At 36.2% G+C, this 19,833-nt stretch overlaps 2 protein-coding genes and 1 non-coding gene across 3 annotated transcripts; 1 reads left to right on the forward strand and 2 right to left on the reverse strand.

The window, feature by feature from the left end:
• Positions 1-670: 670 nt before the first annotated feature.
• LOC140860494 (putative ripening-related protein 4) lies at positions 671-5,442 on the reverse strand. Its single transcript, XM_073263505.1, has 2 exons — positions 4,873-5,442; positions 671-1,156 (listed from the first exon to the last, which is right to left on the reverse strand). The coding sequence occupies exons 1-2, from the start codon at positions 5,440-5,442 to the stop codon at positions 671-673; spliced, it is 1,056 nt and encodes a 351-aa protein (XP_073119606.1).
• Positions 5,443-6,446: 1,004 nt separating this feature from the next.
• Positions 6,447-6,518, reverse strand: TRNAC-GCA (transfer RNA cysteine (anticodon GCA)). The gene has a single exon. It is a non-coding gene; the product is annotated as a tRNA-Cys (tRNA).
• A 635-nt stretch (positions 6,519-7,153) lies between these two features.
• LOC140863896 (voltage-dependent chloride channel 1, chloroplastic-like) lies at positions 7,154-9,491 on the forward strand. The gene is made up of 4 exons (XM_073267671.1): positions 7,154-7,863; positions 7,944-8,111; positions 8,679-8,885; positions 9,226-9,491. The coding sequence occupies exons 1-4, from the start codon at positions 7,180-7,182 to the stop codon at positions 9,412-9,414; spliced, it is 1,248 nt and encodes a 415-aa protein (XP_073123772.1). The 5' UTR covers positions 7,154-7,179; the 3' UTR covers positions 9,415-9,491.
• The last annotated feature ends 10,342 nt before the right edge of the window (positions 9,492-19,833 follow it).

Here is a 19,833-nt window from a genome sequence, read left to right on the forward strand (position 1 = left end):
TGGTCTCGAGTTTAGGGTGTGACATTGGATACAATATTCAATGATAACAATCATCTCTCGACTTAAATTAAATTTTTTTTAAAAAAAATTGAATCAGAATTATTGTTAGTAACAGGGATTTCATGTGCTGAATTATAAGGCACTATATGAACATATATGGATTTCATCACTTAGGTTAATGAGAGTTAATATCTCGTACTAACACAAAGAATTCCAAATAATCAGCCGAATATGCTAGTGATCCATTAGTTTTGATAAAATTTGATTATATATGTATTTTAGAAATTGAATCTTCCGAAAGAATTTGAAATTAGTCACGCATGGAATATCAATCTTTATGATCATACAAGTCAATAAGATATGTGTATGTGTAGGCTGGCATATAATATATAGAACTGATGTTTATTTTATTTGTAACGATTTGATGAAGCACAGAACTAAAAGTAAACCACAAATATACATGCAACCCCCCTTATTCCTCAATTCCACACAAGACCACTGAGTTGTGACACAATGCTATTATTCGATCTTCACGTAAGTCAGTATTCGGAAGAATTTGTAGGATCTACTTTTCAGCTTTTTTTTTACAAAATTTTGAAATTTTTTAAAGAAAAAACTGAGAAATGTTTCATAAAAGTTCTTCTTTAACACCACCTTAGAATCCAGAATCTCAAGCGTCGTCGGACCATTGGATTTTCATTTCACCACGATCCTTTTTAGGCACCCCGAGAGCTTCCCACACGGCCCTCGAAGCGTCGACGATGTTATTCGGGCACGGAGGTTGGTAGTCATGTTCCTTGTCACAACCCATGGTAGAGTCACACTCATCAACCACCATTGCCTGCACACTTCTCCCATTGCCATAGATAGTGATGTTCTTGAAGCACCTCTGCATCTTATTGAACCAACCGGTGGAGAGGGCGACTATCGGTGTGTCGTCCGAGTGGTACTTGTTGTCACACTCAGATGGCCCTCCGCCGTCCGCCCCGGGGCCAAAGCCGTTGATGGTTAAGACGGCTTCGGTGCGGGCTGAAACAGGGGGAGAGCATCGGTAGATGTCGTAGTACTCGCCGTCTTTGCAGCAGTCGGAATCGTTCCCCGTGTTGCATCCGTTTTTCGGGGGATTTTTGCCCTTGATCTTGCCACTAGGCTTGCATGCTCCTACTTCAACATGAGTGCTAAAGATTGAGGACATTGTGAGAGTGCAGAGAAGGATAATGAGCCAAAAAAAGGGAGCCTGATTGGCCATTTTTTCCTCTGCTTTTGAGTTGTGTGGCGATATTTGCATTTGGTCCATGCATTTTTATAGTGTATAAAAGGTAGAGTAAATTCATTTTTAATTACAGCAGATTTTCATTGTTTTTGGGGCCCAGATTGAATCTTTTTGGTCTCATTGTTAAGTGGATTGACACCAACGAGGAAATCCTTGTGAAATTCCACGCAATACAATTTACTTAGCTGGTTGGAATGAATGAATTTACCACAAGGAATCTCTTATTTTGATTCATATTGCTGGGAAAAAATAATATTTAATTAAACGATCGGCTATCTCTGATAGTAAGCGGTATTCCACCAAACAAAACATATATATTACATTTTATTTATTTATTTATTTTTGAGCGGGTAGATATTTTTGTTATAATTGGATCTTGAATCCGAGAAATCATTCCACACTTGAGACATTGGTGTTAGATGAACTACACGTCATCGACTCGTCGGCATATACATTACATTTTAATTACAAAAAAAATTACCAACAAGTACTTCTTATCAAATTACATTTTTTTTAAACTTTATGAGAGTTCTTTTTAATTTTCTTAAAGTAGTGTTTTGAAACTTTCAATAATATTTTACCTAATTATTTTAATCGTATAAGCCTACAAGAGTGCAAACCGATACTGGTTATATTTGATGCTACATATATACAATCTACATACCAATTAAAACTATAGAGTATGGATGATTTTGGTGCTACAAGGCTACTAAGGTTTTCTAAAAGTATATAGAACAGCCCTCGAATATTTTATTTTTGAATCACTTTAATTTACAGTTCATCTCTATTAGTGAATGGAAAAATAGAAAACATAAATTTCATGATCATGAATGAAATACAATATGAAAAACATGAGATATATATTCGTATTTTGTATTATTTTCTTTAGTCCTTGAACAAAAATTATATTATATTTTAATATCGAATAGGGATAATAGTCAAAATGATCCTCTAAATTTGTTTGTATTTTAGTTATGTGAGTATTCAATTTTTGGGCTTATTCGTGTAAGTTAAGTTGTGTTTTAGATTTTGACCCTTTTTTATGTGAGAACTGCGGCCGCAATCCATCGGTGGGCACTAAGCAAATCTCTGATCTAATTCAATAGCCTACAAACTACACTAGTTGGATAGTTGATATTTCAAAATATATATCCCAATTTCAATATGTAAGTATTTTGTAGTATCACATTGGTATTTTTCGATGTCATGTCAGTATTTAAAAAAAAAAAAAAAGACCCAAACAAAGACAAAATAAAGGATCATTTTGCCCATGTGTTCTTAAACAAATATTATATCACATGTCCAATATTTCTTGTGAAAAATTAATATATTTCGGAGATAAGCAAAAAATACTAAAAAAATCAACAAACATAACATAAGAAATCCACGTTACATGAAATAAGAATCACAAAAGAAACAAGAAAAGTTTTAAATATAATATGCCAGCTTTAATTAGGACCAGATTACTAAGATGTGAAATTCACTAGGCAAAGCTCATTATAATTACGTAATCACTGAAATTTTTTGGACAGAAAGTTAATGCAGTATTTAACCTTCTCTTTAAAATGAATTTGACCCTCTTTAAATAGTGTTTGTAAAGACTCTTTTTTTTAAAAAAAAAAAAAGAAAAAATTTAATTGTGATTTTTTTAAACAAAATTTTCATTGAATATGATAATTGTTTCCCACTTGATCATTATCAAAAATACTTATATCAGCTCACTAAAATTGGAGGGTCGTATCCAAGGTCCGAATCCAAGCCAAGCCCCAAAACTCCAATTCCAGGATGACGTCCTAAAACCAAGAAAAGAGTGTTAGAGGGGTCCGATAGGATGTCCCGACGCAGTACATCCGACGCTCAAGTGAGAGACGCGAATGACTAAGCAAAAGAAGAGATTGTGCGTCCCTCAAAACGAAGGTAATGAGTTCTAAATGAAATGAACCATCCCGGTATTTATAAAAGGGACTGTAGGGGACATGGGCTTTTACATAAGGGACCACGTGCGTGTAACTCACGCGCTTCTTTATCCGAAGATTGCCCTCCTCGAGTGATGCAAAGTATGAGTCGCCCTTGAGGCGAGGATGAGGCTGAGGGCTCACCCACCTTGGGTAGGCTCTATCTTAGCTACTTTCTTTCACCATTTTCATCCTCGACTCCTTGGCTCATCCCCACATCTTTATCACTTTCTCACCTTAGCACATTCTCGGCTCCCCAACTCCAAAGCTCATCCCTAACTTTTTACAGTTCATCTTTACCCTTGTCACATTCCTTAGCTATAACTAGGCATAACTCCAACTCTTATATGTCTCGCCTCCACCACCTACTCTTATGGGCCGATCTTACCATTTAGAGCTAGGCCTAAGCATTGGTTATTGGCTATGGACTCGAAATAGATCCAAACATGTGATGGGCACACTCGTATGGTATTCCTTATTAAATATATGAAAATTTTTGACTTGGTTATTACCAATTAATCATATGATAATTAGTTATTGAATATGATAATTGTTTCCGACTTGATTATTATCAATTCATATGATAGTGGTGGTACAAATACAAATTACTAGAGATTTGGACCTCTAAACATTCTTGAACCCTCTTGATGATCTTTTCTCATTAAGGATATGCATGGGAGCAAAGTTCTACGTGCGTGGGAGCCACCCCTTGAATTTGCGGGAAAAAGTGCTAATGACGTCTCTTGAACTTGTAGAAGTCGCCTCTAGATTCCCGGTGCTGGTGGATCGAGATGTCAGGTCGCGACGAGGACGTCGCGTTCTGAAGTAGAGGTAATTGCGATATCTTTTCCTGTCCAACATGAGAAAATTTAAAAAAATTAAAATGAATTTTTTAATGGGCTACAATTGACTTCTATAGCAATTTGGGTTTATAATCATTTTCGTAAAACAGATACGAATACAAAGTAGTTGCTAGAAGGGGCTCCTTATACAATCGAGCTGACCTGAGCCCAGAGCGTGACATATACCATCTCGGCAATCTCCTATCGGCGTTTGCTTTGAAGATGGAATGATTGTCAGGTATGCCGGTTTTCCACAATTACAGTCCACTAACAACTCCAAAATAGAAGATCTTCTTTCTTCAAGTTAAGTACGTAACTTGTACTTATTTCATGTCTTCTTTATTGTGTTAATGAACCCAAATGAGAAATCACATGGGAGGTGAGTTTTTGTGGTTTGACTTAAATGGAGGGAAATTACATTTAAAAAAAATTCCCTCCAAAGTAGTGTATTTTATCATGTGGGTTTTTATTTTTGAAAAGTTGAAGAGGCAGTGAAAAATAGTTGGGGTCCAACCAAGTAGGATAATTTTAAAAGATCCCTAATTTTAAGCTGTACAAACACATAATACGTGTGGCCGAAGTAAGTTTTCTTATAATTAATCATATCATCTTATTTCATGTATTACAATTTGATGATGCACAGATCACTGAATCAAAGTATAAACCATTATTTGCAACACACAAACAAAAGCAGCAAGGTCACTGAATTGTGACACAACACAATGCTGCATCCATCAGAAGATCACTTGTTCCAACAAAAAACATGCATGCAGGCCCTTAATTATATATATAATTTTCAAGAGTGATCAGACCACTGAACTTCCATCTCACCCCAATCCTTTTTAGGCACTCCCAAAGCTCTCCACACAGCCCTCGAAGCATCGACGATGTTGTTCGCGCACGGCGGTTGATAATCGTGATCGTGATCACAACCCCTCATGGAATCACACTCGTCAATCACCATAGCCTCCACACTTCTCCCATTGCCGTGAATGGTGATGTTCTTGAAGCACCTCTTCATTTTGTTGAACCATCCGGTGGAGAGGGCGACTATCGGTATGTCGTCGGAGTGGTAGTTGTTGTCGCACTCAGACGGCCCTCCACCATCGGCCCCCGGCCCGAAGCCGTTGATGGTTAAGACGGCTTTGGTGCGGGCCGAAACGGGGGGCGAGCATTTGTAGACATCATAGAGTTGGCCTTCTTGGCAGCAGTCGGAATCGTTGTCCGTGTTGCATCCGTGTTTCGGGGGCTTCTTGCCCTTGATCTTGCCACTAGGCTTGCATGATCCCCCTTCAACACTAAAGATTGTGTTCATTATAGTTAGAGTACAGAAAAGGAGAATGAGGGAAAATGAGAGAGCTTGCTTCGACATTTTTTTTTTTTTTTTTTTTTTTGCCTTTTAAATTTCGAGTTTTGATTCTTGTGTTGGCAAATTCGCATTTGTGACATGCGGAATTTATAGAGTTTTGAATGATAAGGTAAAATTGGTTTGCATGTGTTACTTTAAAATGGAAATTAACGGCAGATTTGTCATCTTGTTTTTGGGTCCAAGATTGAATCTTTTTGGTCCTAGTGCTAAGTTGATTGGTACAAACAAGGAAATCTTTTTGAAATTTTCAGTAAATATTTAAGCTGTCGGAGTCAATTTATCGCAACAAGGTATCTTTTGTTTTGATTCATAATGCAACCAAAAAGAGATCTCAAAGTGCCCCGTAGAAAATTAAAAAACACTACGGGTAGATTTTGTGAGACACTTTTTTTTCGATTTTATTCATAAAAAAAATATTATATTTATATAAAAGTATTATTTTCACTATAAATATAGATCATATCAAATTGTAAGATAAATCTATTATTTGTGAAACTATCTCAGACTAGTCTCACTCTACGGAGGAAAAGAAATATCCCTCTAAGGTGAGCGTGTATAGTTTGCAACCTTTAATCGGCCGGCTGCTGATAAATTAAGCAACGTGTAGTATATATTTATGTTTCATTATTTGGTAACTTACCATAAAATCAATTCTAACAAAGACAATGCGATTGCTTAAAAAAAAAAAAAAAACTAACTAACTAACCAACTAACAAATACAATGCGATCTTAGATCATTTTTTTTAATAATTTTTTTTACATATCAATGATTTTTTATGAGATCCTTTAATTGAATTTAATTTTAAAAAATTAGTGTATCACAGATATATAGTCGATGCTAAATATATAGAAATGATATCATACTGATTAATTAAAGAGGTTCTTTTTTTTTAGAAAAATAATAATTTTTTTTGAATCTGTTAGAAAAATAATAATAAGATCGAAAATATAATATTTAAAAAGTTGCATCTCATGCATGTGTCAAAAAGAAAAAAAAAAAGAAACGAAGGGCCCAACCGGGTTCGAACCGGTGACCTATTGATCTGCAGTCAATTGCTCTACCACTGAGCTATGGACCCTTGCTTGCGATGTTTATTTAAATTGTTAATATTTAAAGACTTTATGACAGTTTGAATTCCTCCATACTGAACCAAACACTCTAGCAACAGAACGACGAGGAAATGATAGTCTTTTACAACTGAGTTTAATCGATTAATTTGGGGATATTTACATGGCTTAAGACTCTTTTCCACCTATTTATCTTGCATATTATTGTGCTTCAACATCATGAAATGCCAAAAACTCGAAAGAAAATTATATCTCATTCCCTCCAACTATTGTAATTAATTAAAGAACACCTACTCGATCAAAAATAAATTAAAGAAGATCTACATCTCCAAAAAAATTGTAATTTTCATATCCTCAAAGAAAGACGAAGATGCGTGTTTGATATAGGCACTAGAAAAAGTAATGCCTTTGTTTCGCATTTCACGTGTTTTCTGGACTAAAAAAAACAATTTTCCCAAAAAATTATATCCGAGTCAAAATGGAATTAAAATATTTCTCCCGTTTCATCCAAAACCCATTGTCACTATCCGAACCAAAGCCCAACAAACCTGGTTCACACGCCCAATTGCCCCAACATTACAACCACCTATTATCCAAACATCTTTCACGCACCAAAACACACACACTACATGCAATGTCAAATCCCTCTTGAATTCTCCAAAAACCTCATCAATGGCAACCCCAATCCCTCCATCTCCATGTTCTTCCCAACTTTCCCTCCTTAAATTCCACCCCAATCCCCTCCAATTCCCCTCCAAGAATGAGAATCTTCACAAACTAGCCAAACTAGTACTCTGCAGCCAGCCCACCAAAAACACAAGCTCCTCACTTCCAAACGATCGAGAACCAACCCTCTTCTCCATTCTACGAGTGATCCCCGATTGGGCGGACGCCGTAAAAGAGCGAGGCATGAAGCAAAAAAGATATCTTTACGACCACGAAAACTGGGTTCAGCACAGAAGCTCCTTCAGGCATGTGAGGCATTTCTTGTCCAGCTTAAGTTCACGCGTTATTCTGTCTTTGATACCACCCGTGATCGTGTTCACGTCCGTTGCAGCGATCGTCGCAGGCTACAATACCGCGGTTTCGATGCATTGGCTCCCGGAGTTTTTCCCTGTTCTGAGTGCCTCGTCTTTGCCTTATCAGCTGACTGCTCCTGCTCTGGCTTTGCTTCTCGTGTTTAGGACCGAGGCTTCGTATTCGAGGTTCGAGGAAGGAAAGAAGGCTTGGACTAAGATGACTGCGGCGATTAATGACTTTGCCACGCAGGTGATTGCTAGTGTGAAGAGTCCAAGTGATGCTGCTCTTAAAAATGCGATTTTGCGGTATATAATTGCGTTCCCAGTTGCTCTCAAGGTTTGGATTACTCGAAATACTGTCCATTATGTCACAAAAATCGGGTTGAATGTACTGAGATACACTGATTATTTATGCAGTGTCATATTGTATACGATTCTGATATCGCGAAAGATCTTCAAAATATGCTTGAGTCGGATGATCTAGCCGTGGTTCTCAGTTCAAAACATCATCCCAACTGCATCCTGGAGTTCATCTCTCAAAGCCTTCAGCTGCTAGATATGGAGGACACAAAGCGCCATCTATTGGTATAATTCATTTCTCAATTCTCACATTATGGAAACTATGGTCTAAGTGGTTCTCAAATCAGCCATAATTCATATATAGTAGTAACTTTTAAAGTATAAAAGTATTGTTGGTTAAACGACTCGTACTCGACCTCATCTTTTATTCACAACATGATATCATAGCAGAGGTATTGAAACCTCAGATGCTGGTGTAGCCAACTTTATACTTCATTAAATTGGCCTCACGTGTGATTTTTGACAATGAATTTGGAGCGGTTGATTACCAGTATTAAGTAAAGACTATTATCAGAAGAAGTGATTTTTTAACAGTATCTTAGTGTCAAATTACCTCTGCTTGCATAATATTTTTCTTGAAGTTTATTCATTACATCTGTTGTTCTACATGTCACATTGAAACTTTTGTTCCACCTTTTTACTTCATCCAGTTATTATGATATTGTATGCAACAACCATTGAAGACATTTGACGTTAGTCATTGCTACATTACATGATGTATGGCTTAAAAACCATATAATATACATGTTTTTTTTTAAGTGATTTGATATTGATGTCCAAATTTTATTTCAGGTGTCAAAACTTTCTTGTTTTCATGAAGGAATTGGGGTGTGTGAACAATTAATGGGCATACCTATTCCTCTGTCATACACTCAATTAACTTCAAGATTTCTAGTCATGTGGCATTTCACTCTCCCCATCATACTTTGGGATGATTGCCATTGGATTGTGGTGCCTGCAACTTTTATAAGTGCTGCTTCTTTATTCTGCATTGAAGAGGTAATTTCTTTTACCCTTGTACCCTTCATACTCTTGCAAGGATTTCTGGGCCAGAAGACTGATAATCACTACTGAAATTCAAATTCAAGCTCTAATCCAAGCCGAAACGAAGCGAAAACAGGGTGGTGGTTGAACTTTGAGCCATCTTGATCAAATTCGAACTCGAACTTTAGTATGAAAATACAAGTAGCATATCATCAATTGTTTTCATTTGCTGGTACCCCTTGATAATTCTCTAATTATGTTCTTTGAAGCAGTGAAACTCCGGCCTCAATCTTCCCATACGTCCGAATTTTTAACTCGTTGATTTAGTTTCTATTTATTTTATTTTTTTGTGCAGGTGGGAGTTCTGATTGAAGAACCTTTCTCAATGCTCGCTCTTGATGAATTATGCTATATGGTTCAGAGAAACATCGAAGAGGCTATGGTAAATGAGCCTTTGATTCAAGCTCGAGTGAAGACCAAAACAGAGAGAACTCATGCTAAAAATGGTTGGCCTGCCTCTTTGGAACGCACGCAAACCAGTTGAAAAGGTGGGGTGTGTGAGTGTACATAAGGATTTCTTCTAGTTTTTGTGTATAAAACGTACATACATGAAAGATGAGGAATGGCTGAACCAGGATTTCAGTTCCATAGGCTAAAATTTTTTAGCAAAAAATCCGAAAATCATGAAAGCTGAAAACACCGATTTTTGTAGAAAAAATAGTAAAATTTTTTATTTAAAAGAACAAAAAAAAAATCGCATCAAAATTAGTTACAAAAAAATTAAATATTTCTCAGCGTATATACAAATTTCATAATTGTTTGGTCGATATATACTTTATAAAATTGGGAGCATTATAATGTCAGAGCATTTTATAAGATGGAGAGTGAAGAATATGACACTAACACAATAGTAGATTTGAAGAAAAACCCATTTTTTTTTAATTTTTTTTGGACTAATTTTAAGAACTAAAAGGTGGGCTTCTTCATTTTTTTAATTGGACTACCCGGGCTATTATAACATTAGCCCCAAAAATAACACTTAAACTTAATTTTTTTAATTTTTGGGCCATATAAAAATTTTAAAAAAATTTGGGCCACCCGGGCAAAGCCTGCCTCCGCCCTTGAAGATGAGTCGTATCTATTTCTAATCTAATATAAAAATATGAATGCACTGATAAAGTTTTGTATTGTGTATATATATGTTTACCTTTTATTCTATATAAATGAGATAATAATGAAGGTTATATATGTAAACCTATTTTTACCTATTTCTACTCTAATAAAAATATTGTTGTAGGGATAAAATTTTTGCATTGTGTATATACATGTTTACCTTTTTATTCTATATAATTCAGATAATAATGAGGGTTATATCTGTAAAATTAAAAAAAAAAAAAAAAGAAAGGCACAAAGATGAAAATGCACAAGACAATAATTTCACATATAACTTCAATTTTAATGGACTCTATTTAATTTTATAACTTCAAATTTAATTTTATCCTACTATTAATTATGTCAAATATTTGTCGTACATAATCTATTTCTCTATTTTTTTTCTTTTTTCTAATATAAAAGTATAAATGTAGGGGTAAATTTTTTGCATTGTGTATACACATGTTTATCCTTTTATTCTATATAAATGAGATAATAATGAGGGTTATATCTATAAAATTACAATTACAAAAAAAAAAGGGACAAAGTTGAAAAATGCTCAAGACAATAATTTCACATATAACTTTTATTTTAATGGACTCTATTTAATTTTATAACTTTCACTTTAGTTCTATCCTATTATTAATTGTGTCAAATATTTGTCATACATAAAATTTATATGTTCTTCCACTTTACTTCATTCCTACTCTTAATTGTGTCAAATTTTCATACATAAATTTTATATGTTATTATATGATTTTTTTTTCATTTCGTCCATGTATTGCAATATTCCAATATAAAATTCTTGCAAAATAAACAAATGAATATAGTAAATTATATAGCATTTTGACAAATTTTCAAAAAATATTTAAAGTAATTAAAACGACAAAAATTCTAAATTCTAAAATAATAAATGCTTATAGTAAAAATATATAGTATTTTGAAATATTCTCATAAAATATTTAAAGTAAATAGACAAAAATTCAATATTAGTTTCAATTATTTATTATGATGATTTATTTTAAAAATCTATTATGAGGACAATTCAAATAGAATATTAATAAAAAGTTTTCGAAAATAAATCAATTATTATAGTAAAAATGATATAGTGTTTTCAAAAATTTCAAAGTATTTAAAGTAAATAGACAAAAATTCAAATATTAAGATTTATTTCAATTATTTATTTATATGATGATTTATTTCAAAGATCTATGTTTTTAGTAATTCTATACTTATGTTATTTGGTTCAAGATTATGGTATTAGAGGGTGTTTGGCTAAGTTTATTAAAAATAATTTATAAGTTGTTAGGTCTTATTTTAAAAATAAGCTATTAAAGTGCTTGGATGAACTTATGCTAAACAACTTAAAGATGTTTGTGTTTGGTATAATAAGATTTTTTTACTGTGAAAATTACTAAAAAGGTATAATAATATGAAGGTGATGTAAATTTTATATATTCATGAAAATAATTTTAAAATTTTATGATAAATATTAAACTTAAATAAAAAACTATTTTTTATTTTAATTTATAAAAATAGTATGATTTGAATTTTTTTAAAAAATATTTAATGTTATAATATATTTTTAAAATTACTCAATACTATCTTCATAATTTAGTTTTTTAAAATTATAAAAAATGATAGAACGAAACATATTTTAAATTTTATATATATATATATATATATATATATATATATATATATATATATATATATATATATATAACAAATTGATAGAGAAAGCTATAATTAAATATATATATTGTGGAATTAACGAAAACAACAAAATGATGTTGATTACTTAAAATTTTAAGCTGTTAAAATATGATCGAATATCAAGCACATGCATTTAACTAATTAAAAAACTTTAAAAAAAATGTATTGCTAAAATTATCGTCCACTTCTGGCAATTTTCATAGCAATTGAATCACGCACCGCCATCCAATATACATTGTCAGGATTATCTTCATTCTCAGTCGTAGAGTTTGCAGTAGATATATTAGGCTCAATAGATGGTTGATAACTTTCATACTCAGCCATTTGGAATGCCTCGTCTAAAACATTTTTCTTTCTTATGTAGTTATGATTTTCCATTGTTGCCAGCACAATTTCTCTTTGCGCATCAATATGATAATAAGGCATATCAACCAAAATATTTCATTTTGCTTTCCAAACTCCAATTCCTGCATGAAAAGTGGAAAAGTTGAACTTTTCCTTCAAATTTTTTGGTGCACGTAGTTGCAAGGTCCTAGCTCGGCAAAAGTTTTCAAGATGGTACCTTATATTTTTACCTTTATAAGGACCCATGTATCCTGTGAATATCCAGCATCAACCAAGTAATACTTCTTTCCATTAGGGTGAGGAAAATTAAGTTCCGACTTACGAATAGCTTCTCCAAATATTATACTATCATGAGCAGCTCCTTCCCATCCAGCCCACACAAATGTAAAACACATATTAAAATCTGCAACTACAAGAATATTTTGCGTAGGAAAACCTTTGCGTCCAATATATGGGATTGTTTTTCATTGCGGTAATCGTGCCTTTAACATGTATACCATCAATTGTCCTAATGCAATCTTGTTAATCATTTAAAATCAACACTTTAGTATATCACATTAATAAATAATTTTACTACATGAACATGTGATTTTTATGATATTCAAAACAAATATAACATACGTCGAAAAATGACTTTTATCGTTGATGTTGAGGCATATGGTATCCTTGCCTTCAATATAATTGGGATGAGGTTTAATCATATCTTCAACTAGCTTACCAACAACTTTCACAACTCTATGAAAATGTCTTGAAATGGTTTCACCTGAATGATTAAATATCTCTTGTAGTAGTCTATTATATGTACCATGAGCACAAGTCATCAAAAAAATTCCCACTTCCTCGTAGATCGACATTCCCCTAGTGGGATACAATTCATATTTCTGGGTCAACTCATGAAATAAATCAAAGAATACAGGTTTTGTCAGACGAAAAGCTTGGTAACACCTTATTTCATGCCCATTTAATACTTCTTCTACAAATTTATTACCCGTTCGGTAAGATGTGCGACATGGAACTTTATGAATATAAGTCTCGAAATACTTTAAAATGCTAAGTAATGTTACTTTCCTTACAATCAACCACTCTGGATCGTCTTGGAATCCATCTTCATCTCCAATTGGTTTCTCCTCACAAAATGTATTTGAATGATTTAAAGCACAATGTTGAACATCCCAAGGCTCCATTAAAATATTGAAGTCATGCCAAAAAAATAAATAAATAAATATATATATATATATATATATATATATAAACAAGTATAAGATGTCAAAACAGAAAACATTGACCAACTTCAACAAAATATTGTATCATGTTTACAATCAAAACAATAATAATAAAGAAACAAAAACAAAAGAAAATTTAAGATGCAACAAAACCACTAATAAAGGCGCAAACAAACCACTATCAAAATCAATCTTTTTTCTTGCTCATTTCATGGCTATACTTTAGCCATGCCAGCCGACAATCATCATCAAGTTGATTGAGAAAAATCACCCGCATTTTTTTTGCTCAACAAGTTACAAGCATAACACCAAAGTTCAATTTTATGTTCTATTCCAAGAACATTCTTTAATATCTCCATTGCAGATTCAATATGTAACACCCGGTATTTTAAATACGTAAATCCGCATGCATAATTAGGGTATTTAATTATTTAAATTTGTGATTTATGGGTTAAATAATTATGTGAATTATTTGTGCATGATTTAATTTATTTTTAAGCATTTAACCCATAATTAGTGATTTTTATGATTTTTAGTATTTTAATTATTTTATCGCGTAGACGGGACCGTGGACGGACGAGATGACAACTTTCTAGCCAATTAATTTTATGAGCCTTTTTAGAGCCCTAAAATATTATTTTGAGTTTTATTACCTCAAAATTTTTAGTATTTAATTTTATATAATTTTAGGAGTCCATTTTATTCAAAATAAGCCAAAATATTGACTTTTTAGTATTTTTTTAAAATTCCATTAATTTGATATTTTGGGATTTTAATATATTTAAGTTATTTATCAGATTATTAAATTTTATATAGATTTTTAAGTGGTATAATTTTTATAATTAAAACCTTTTTAATTATATTTAACTATCATATACTTTAACTTAATTAAACCCTAAACCTAATATCCCTAACCTCACGAATTCAAGCCCCAGCCGACACCCCACTCTCCTCCATCACCCTCTTCATCGTTCCAGACATCCCCAAGACTCCATAGCTCGATTTTCTTTAAGCTTCGAAGGTGTGTTCGTTGTTCGTCGTCCCGAAATCGTCCCACGCTTGTTTTTCTCTTCGTTTCCGGTGAAAGGCATGTTTCTTTCTCAAATTTTCGTACTATATCAGTGGATAATGGTGTGTGTGTGTATGCATCGGATTCTTTCAAGAATTTTTCAGAAAAACAAGTGTGTTATGGTTTGAGGTGTTTATATTTTCCAATTCTTGATGCATGTTCACGTTTCTTTTGACATGGATCGGTCCAGGACTGTTGACTAATGGTTCATAGGTCTGGTAGGGTCCTTAGAGTCGAGCCATGGCTGGGCTATGGTCTGAATTGGGCTAGGCCGAACAGGTTGAGGGCTGGAAGGGCAGATCGGCCGCTGCTAGGGTTCTCGGGAAGGGCTCGGTTCGGCTAGGAGCTGGGCTGCATGGGTTGGGTCCAGGGGCTAGGTTCGAACCGCCCAAACGTGGGCTACGTCTGGGCGGCCGAAGCAGGCCGGCAGCAGCCAAGGAGTGGCTGCTGCTCACGGCCGCAGCCGAGAAGGGAAGGGGGGTGTCGGGCGTAGGGTTAGGGATTGGTTCCGGGTCGGGTCTGTGGTTCGGGTCGGGTCAGTTGGGTAGTGGGTCGGGTTAAGTTGGTCCGGGTCCGGGTTGGTGGGCCGGGCTCGAGTCTTTTTATTTTTAAAGTATTTTATGAATTAATTGGTTTTTGGGCCAATTAATTTGAAATAAAATTATTTGGACTCTCAAATAATTTTATTTGGGCTTTTAAAATTTTAATTAAGTTAGTCCATTAATTTTATGGGCTTTTGAGCCCATAAAAGTTATTGGGCCAGTCTTTGGGCTTTTGGGCTCATTGGGCCAGTTTAAGTTGTTATTGGGCCTAGAATGTTTTATGGGCTTTAAATTATTTTAATTGGGCTTAGAACAATTTTATTGGGCTTAAGTATGTTATTGGGCCAGATTTTAAGTAATTGGGCTTGAGTGTTAGGGCCAGCAGTCCAGTACAATCCATGAGAAATTTGCATGTGTCCTGATTATATTTTTAATTATTTTTATGCATTGAAGTTATTTTAATATTTATATGTTAGTAAGAAATTAAATTAAATATATATGAAGGACACACATTTTATTTAAGTACATGCATTCATGAAATAAATTTTATGCATAATTAAATGTTTAAGGTTGAGCAATAATAAAATATTTTATGTTGGAAGTTGAAGTAGTGTGACAATTTAAGGGAGATTCGTCCCCATATGTGAACTATTGAAGGGCAGTTTACTGCCAATTTAAGAGGTGATTCGTCACCGCCACGTACGTTGGTTTCCACGCTGATCAGTATTTAATGTATGATTTAAGGTTACACTACGGATACAACCATGCGATGTTAGAAATTTAACTGCTCAACAATGTTTATGTATTATGTTATGTATTAGTATCAAAGTGATTTAAATTATTTTAAACCCTTGTTATGTTAGCATGTTGGGCCTCTAGGCTCACTACACTGGTATGGTGCAGGTGAGTTCGTAGAGGAGGATGTAGCTCCTACCGGAGGCGAGGACATATGAGCGGACATGCAGTGACCCCGTGACCGTGATAGATGTCTGAGTCACATTGCATGTTTTAATTATGTCAGCATGTTACACTTTTTAATTATTTTTCAGTGGTTGTGGTTTTGAATATTTTATTTGAATATTTTCAGTGCATGCAAATTTTAAATCATTTTTCTTATGCAGTATTTTTAATTAAATGTTTGACTCAGATATTTATTTTATTTAAAGAATGCAATTTTTATTTAAGTTATTTATTTATTTATTTTAAATCTTTTTATTCTGTGCATGTATATATGGGCATATATGTGCATATTTTATTTCGTAAGTATATATATATAAAAAAAAAATTTCCGCATATTTATTTATTAATTATAGAGTTAGGGTCGTTTCAGTTGGTATCAGAGCACGGTTCTTGGAGGGGTCATTACTGCTATGCGAGCTCAGAAATCCACGCTACCGGTCTGTAAGTTTTAAGTGTTTATAGTATGATTTAATTCTTTGGATTTAAGTTAGCATTACTTTTAAACCACTTAGTTATGCATGGCGATTTACGTAAAAAAATATGTGGTGGTGCAGAATGCCTCCCAGACCGATGAACAGACGTGGGGGATCTCCACCTACACCTCCACCTCCGCAGAACCCTCTAGCAGCATTGGAGCAGGCCAATGCGAATATGATGGCAGGGATTACTGCTCTGTTAGAGCAGCAGGCTACTCGTCCTAGGTTGTCCCATGAGGAGGACGTTGCTGAGAGGTTCCAGAAGAAGGGACCCAAGGAGTTTGTTGGTACCACCGATCCTTTGGTGGCTGAGGGATGGATTCGATCTCTGGAGTCCATCTTTGCTTATATGGGGATCACAGACACCGACAGGGTGAACTGTGCGACGTACATGCTGAGGGGTGACGCAGCTCTTTGGTGGGAGGGTGCTGCCAGGGCAGTTCACCTTCCTACACTGACATGGACAGAGTTTAGGCGTATCTTCTACGCCAAGTACTTCACTGAGGATGTGCGCAGTCGCATGATCCGGGAGTTTATGAGTCTCCGTCAGGGGGACAAGACAGTGGTCGAGTATGTGAGCCAGTTCGAGAGGGGCTGTCGCTTTGTGCCTCTGATTTCAGATAGTCCACCAGAGAAGTTGAGGCAGTTTGTGGAGGGTTTGAGGGCGGATATCAAGCATGATGTTCGCATGGCAGACGTCCTTACTTATGAGTCTGCAGTCAGTAGAGCCTTGCGTTCCGAGGAGGGTCAGAGAGAGATCCAGAGGGAGCAGCAGGGTAAGAGGCAGTTTCAGGCTGGGTATCAGCGACCACCTTCGCAGCCTCCTGCGAAGAAGCAGTTTACAGGGCCGGCTAAGGGCCCGAATCCACAGCAGAGGCCACCGCAGCAGAGGGGCGGGGCCCCTAATGCCATAGGTTATCCTACTTGCCCGAAGTGTCAGAAGATGCATTCGTGACCTTGTCTATTGGGAGCAGGGGTTTGCTATCACTGTAGGGAGCCAGGGCATCAGATAGCTAACTGCTCGAGGAAGAAGAACACTGCTGGTAGAGTGTTCGTCATGCAGGCCGAGGAGGTAGATCCAGACACCTCCTTGATCACCGGTATATCTTACCCCTAACATTTTAATAATTTTCCTTTGTTTAAAATTTCGTCTTTATTTTGGAATTGTTGTTATTTGGGTTATTTAACTGCATGTTAGAATAGGAAGCATGTTTTACTTGTGATTAGAATTAAGAATTAGTAGTGACTCGTTGGGAAAATTTGGTAGTGGTATGAAATTGTTGGGAATTTTCTGCGTGCAGGGAGAATTCTAGTTGGAGGCAGCTCCACGTTTGCGTTGCTAGATTCAGGGGCTACGCATTCGTTTATCTCCCTGGAGTTTATCAGGCGGGTAGGCATCACACCTGAGATTATTGACAGTGGGTATGATGTTACTATGCCTTCAGGGCAGATTATTTCTACCTCGAAGGTTATTCGAGGACTGGAGTTGGAGCTGCAGGGACACTCCGTTCGAGCAGATGTGGTGGTTTTTCCATTGAGTGGTTTCGATTTGATTTTGGGTATGGACTGGTTGACAGTCAATGGAGCTTAGATTGATTTTCGTCGGAGATCAGTGTCAGTGAGACCTACAGTAGGCGACCCGTTCACTTTTCATGCATCTCAGAGCAGTGATATTCCTCAGGTGATATCTCTTATTCAGGCGAGGAAGTTGTTGAGACGGGGTTGCCAGGGGTTTCTAGCGAGCATCGTTACGACTTCAGAGCCATCTAGCAGATCATTATCAGAGATAGAGGTGGTTCGTGACTTTTCGGATGTCTTTCCGGAGGATGTTGCAGGAATTCCACCAGTGAGAGATGTGGAGTTCGGCATCGACTTGGTGCCAGACACCGTGCCTATCTCTAAGGCACCGTACAGACTTACTCCTACCGAGATGAAAGAGTTGAAGGAGCAGATTCAGGAGTTGTTAGAGAAAGTCTTTGTTCGTCCTAGCTTTTCTTCGTGGGGAGCTCCGGTGTTATTTGTGAAGAAGAAGGATGGCAGTATGAGACTGTGCATCGATTACCGAGAGCTCAACAGGGTCACAGTGAAGAACAAGTATCCACTGCCGAGGATAGAGGATTTATTTGACCAGTTGCAGGGAGCTTCAGTGTTCTCCAAGATCGATCTGCGATCTGGTTATCATCAGTTGCGTGTTAGAGATGCAGATGTATCCAAGACTGCTTTCAGGACACGATATGGGCATTACGAGTTCTTAGTGATGCCATTTGGGATGACCAATGCTCCAGCGGTTTTCATGGATCTCATGAACCGAGTCTTTCAGCCTTATCTAGATCAGTTCATCATAGTCTTCATTGATGATATCTTGATCTATTCTAGGAGCATCGAGGAGCATAGACAGCATCTGCAGACAGCCTTGCAGACTTTGAGTGAGCATCGGTTGTATGCCAAGTTCAACAAGTGCGAGTTTTGGCTTGAGCAGGTGGCATTTCTTGGCAACATTATTTCGAGAGATGGGATTGCAGTTGATCAGTCGAAGGTTGAGGCAGTGCAGAATTGGGGTATTCCGAAGAATGCTTCGGAGATTCGCAGTTTCTTGGGTTTGGCAGGATATTATAGGAAGTTCATCAAGGGTTTTTCCTCTATTGCAGTACCCTTGACTTCCTTGACCAAGAAGAATGCGAAGTTTATCTGGAGTTCAGACTGTCAGAGGAGTTTCGATCAGCTGAAGGAAGCACTCACTACTGCACCGGTGTCAGCAGTGACAGTACCACACGAGGAGTTAGTGGTGTACACCGATGCGTCTAAGCTGGGTTTAGGCGCAGTACTTATACAGTGTGGCAAGGTTATTGCGTATGCGTCAAGGCAGCTGAAGGTTCATGAGCAGAATTACCCGACGCATGACTTGGAGTTAGCAGCAGTGGTTTTCGCTTTGAAAATCTGGAGGCACTATCTGTATGGAGAGAAGTGCAAGATTTTCACAGACCACAAGAGTCTCAAGTACTTCTTCATACAGAAGGAGTTGAACATGAGACAGCGCCGATGGTTGGAGTTGGTGAAAGATTATGACTGTGACATTAACTACCATCCGGGTAAAGCTAATGTAGTAGCAGATGTTTGAGTCGGAAGTCGTCAGTGGTCTCATGTTTTACCGTACAGTTACCACTACAGAGCGAGATTCAGAGATTTGACTTGGAGTGTTATCCGAGTGGTCATGCACCGAGCTTGTCAGTATTGACGGTGCAGCCAGTTCTGCGAGATCGGATTAGGGATGGACAGTCTACTGATGAGGAGTTGCAGCGATGGAGACAGAGAGATGAGGCTAGGGGTCTTGTATACAGTGGTGGATGGTATCGTTCAGTACCGTGGTAGGATGTGGGTACCGAACGTCGATCAGTTGAGAGCTGAGATTTTAACAGAGGCTCACACATCTCCGTACTCCATTCACCCCGGAAGTACGAAGATGTACAAAGATTTGCAGCT

The sequence above is a fragment of the Henckelia pumila genome, chromosome 4 (assembly GCF_033568475.1).
Source record: "Henckelia pumila isolate YLH828 chromosome 4, ASM3356847v2, whole genome shotgun sequence".
NCBI classification, from domain to species: Eukaryota; Viridiplantae; Streptophyta; class Magnoliopsida; order Lamiales; family Gesneriaceae; genus Henckelia; species Henckelia pumila.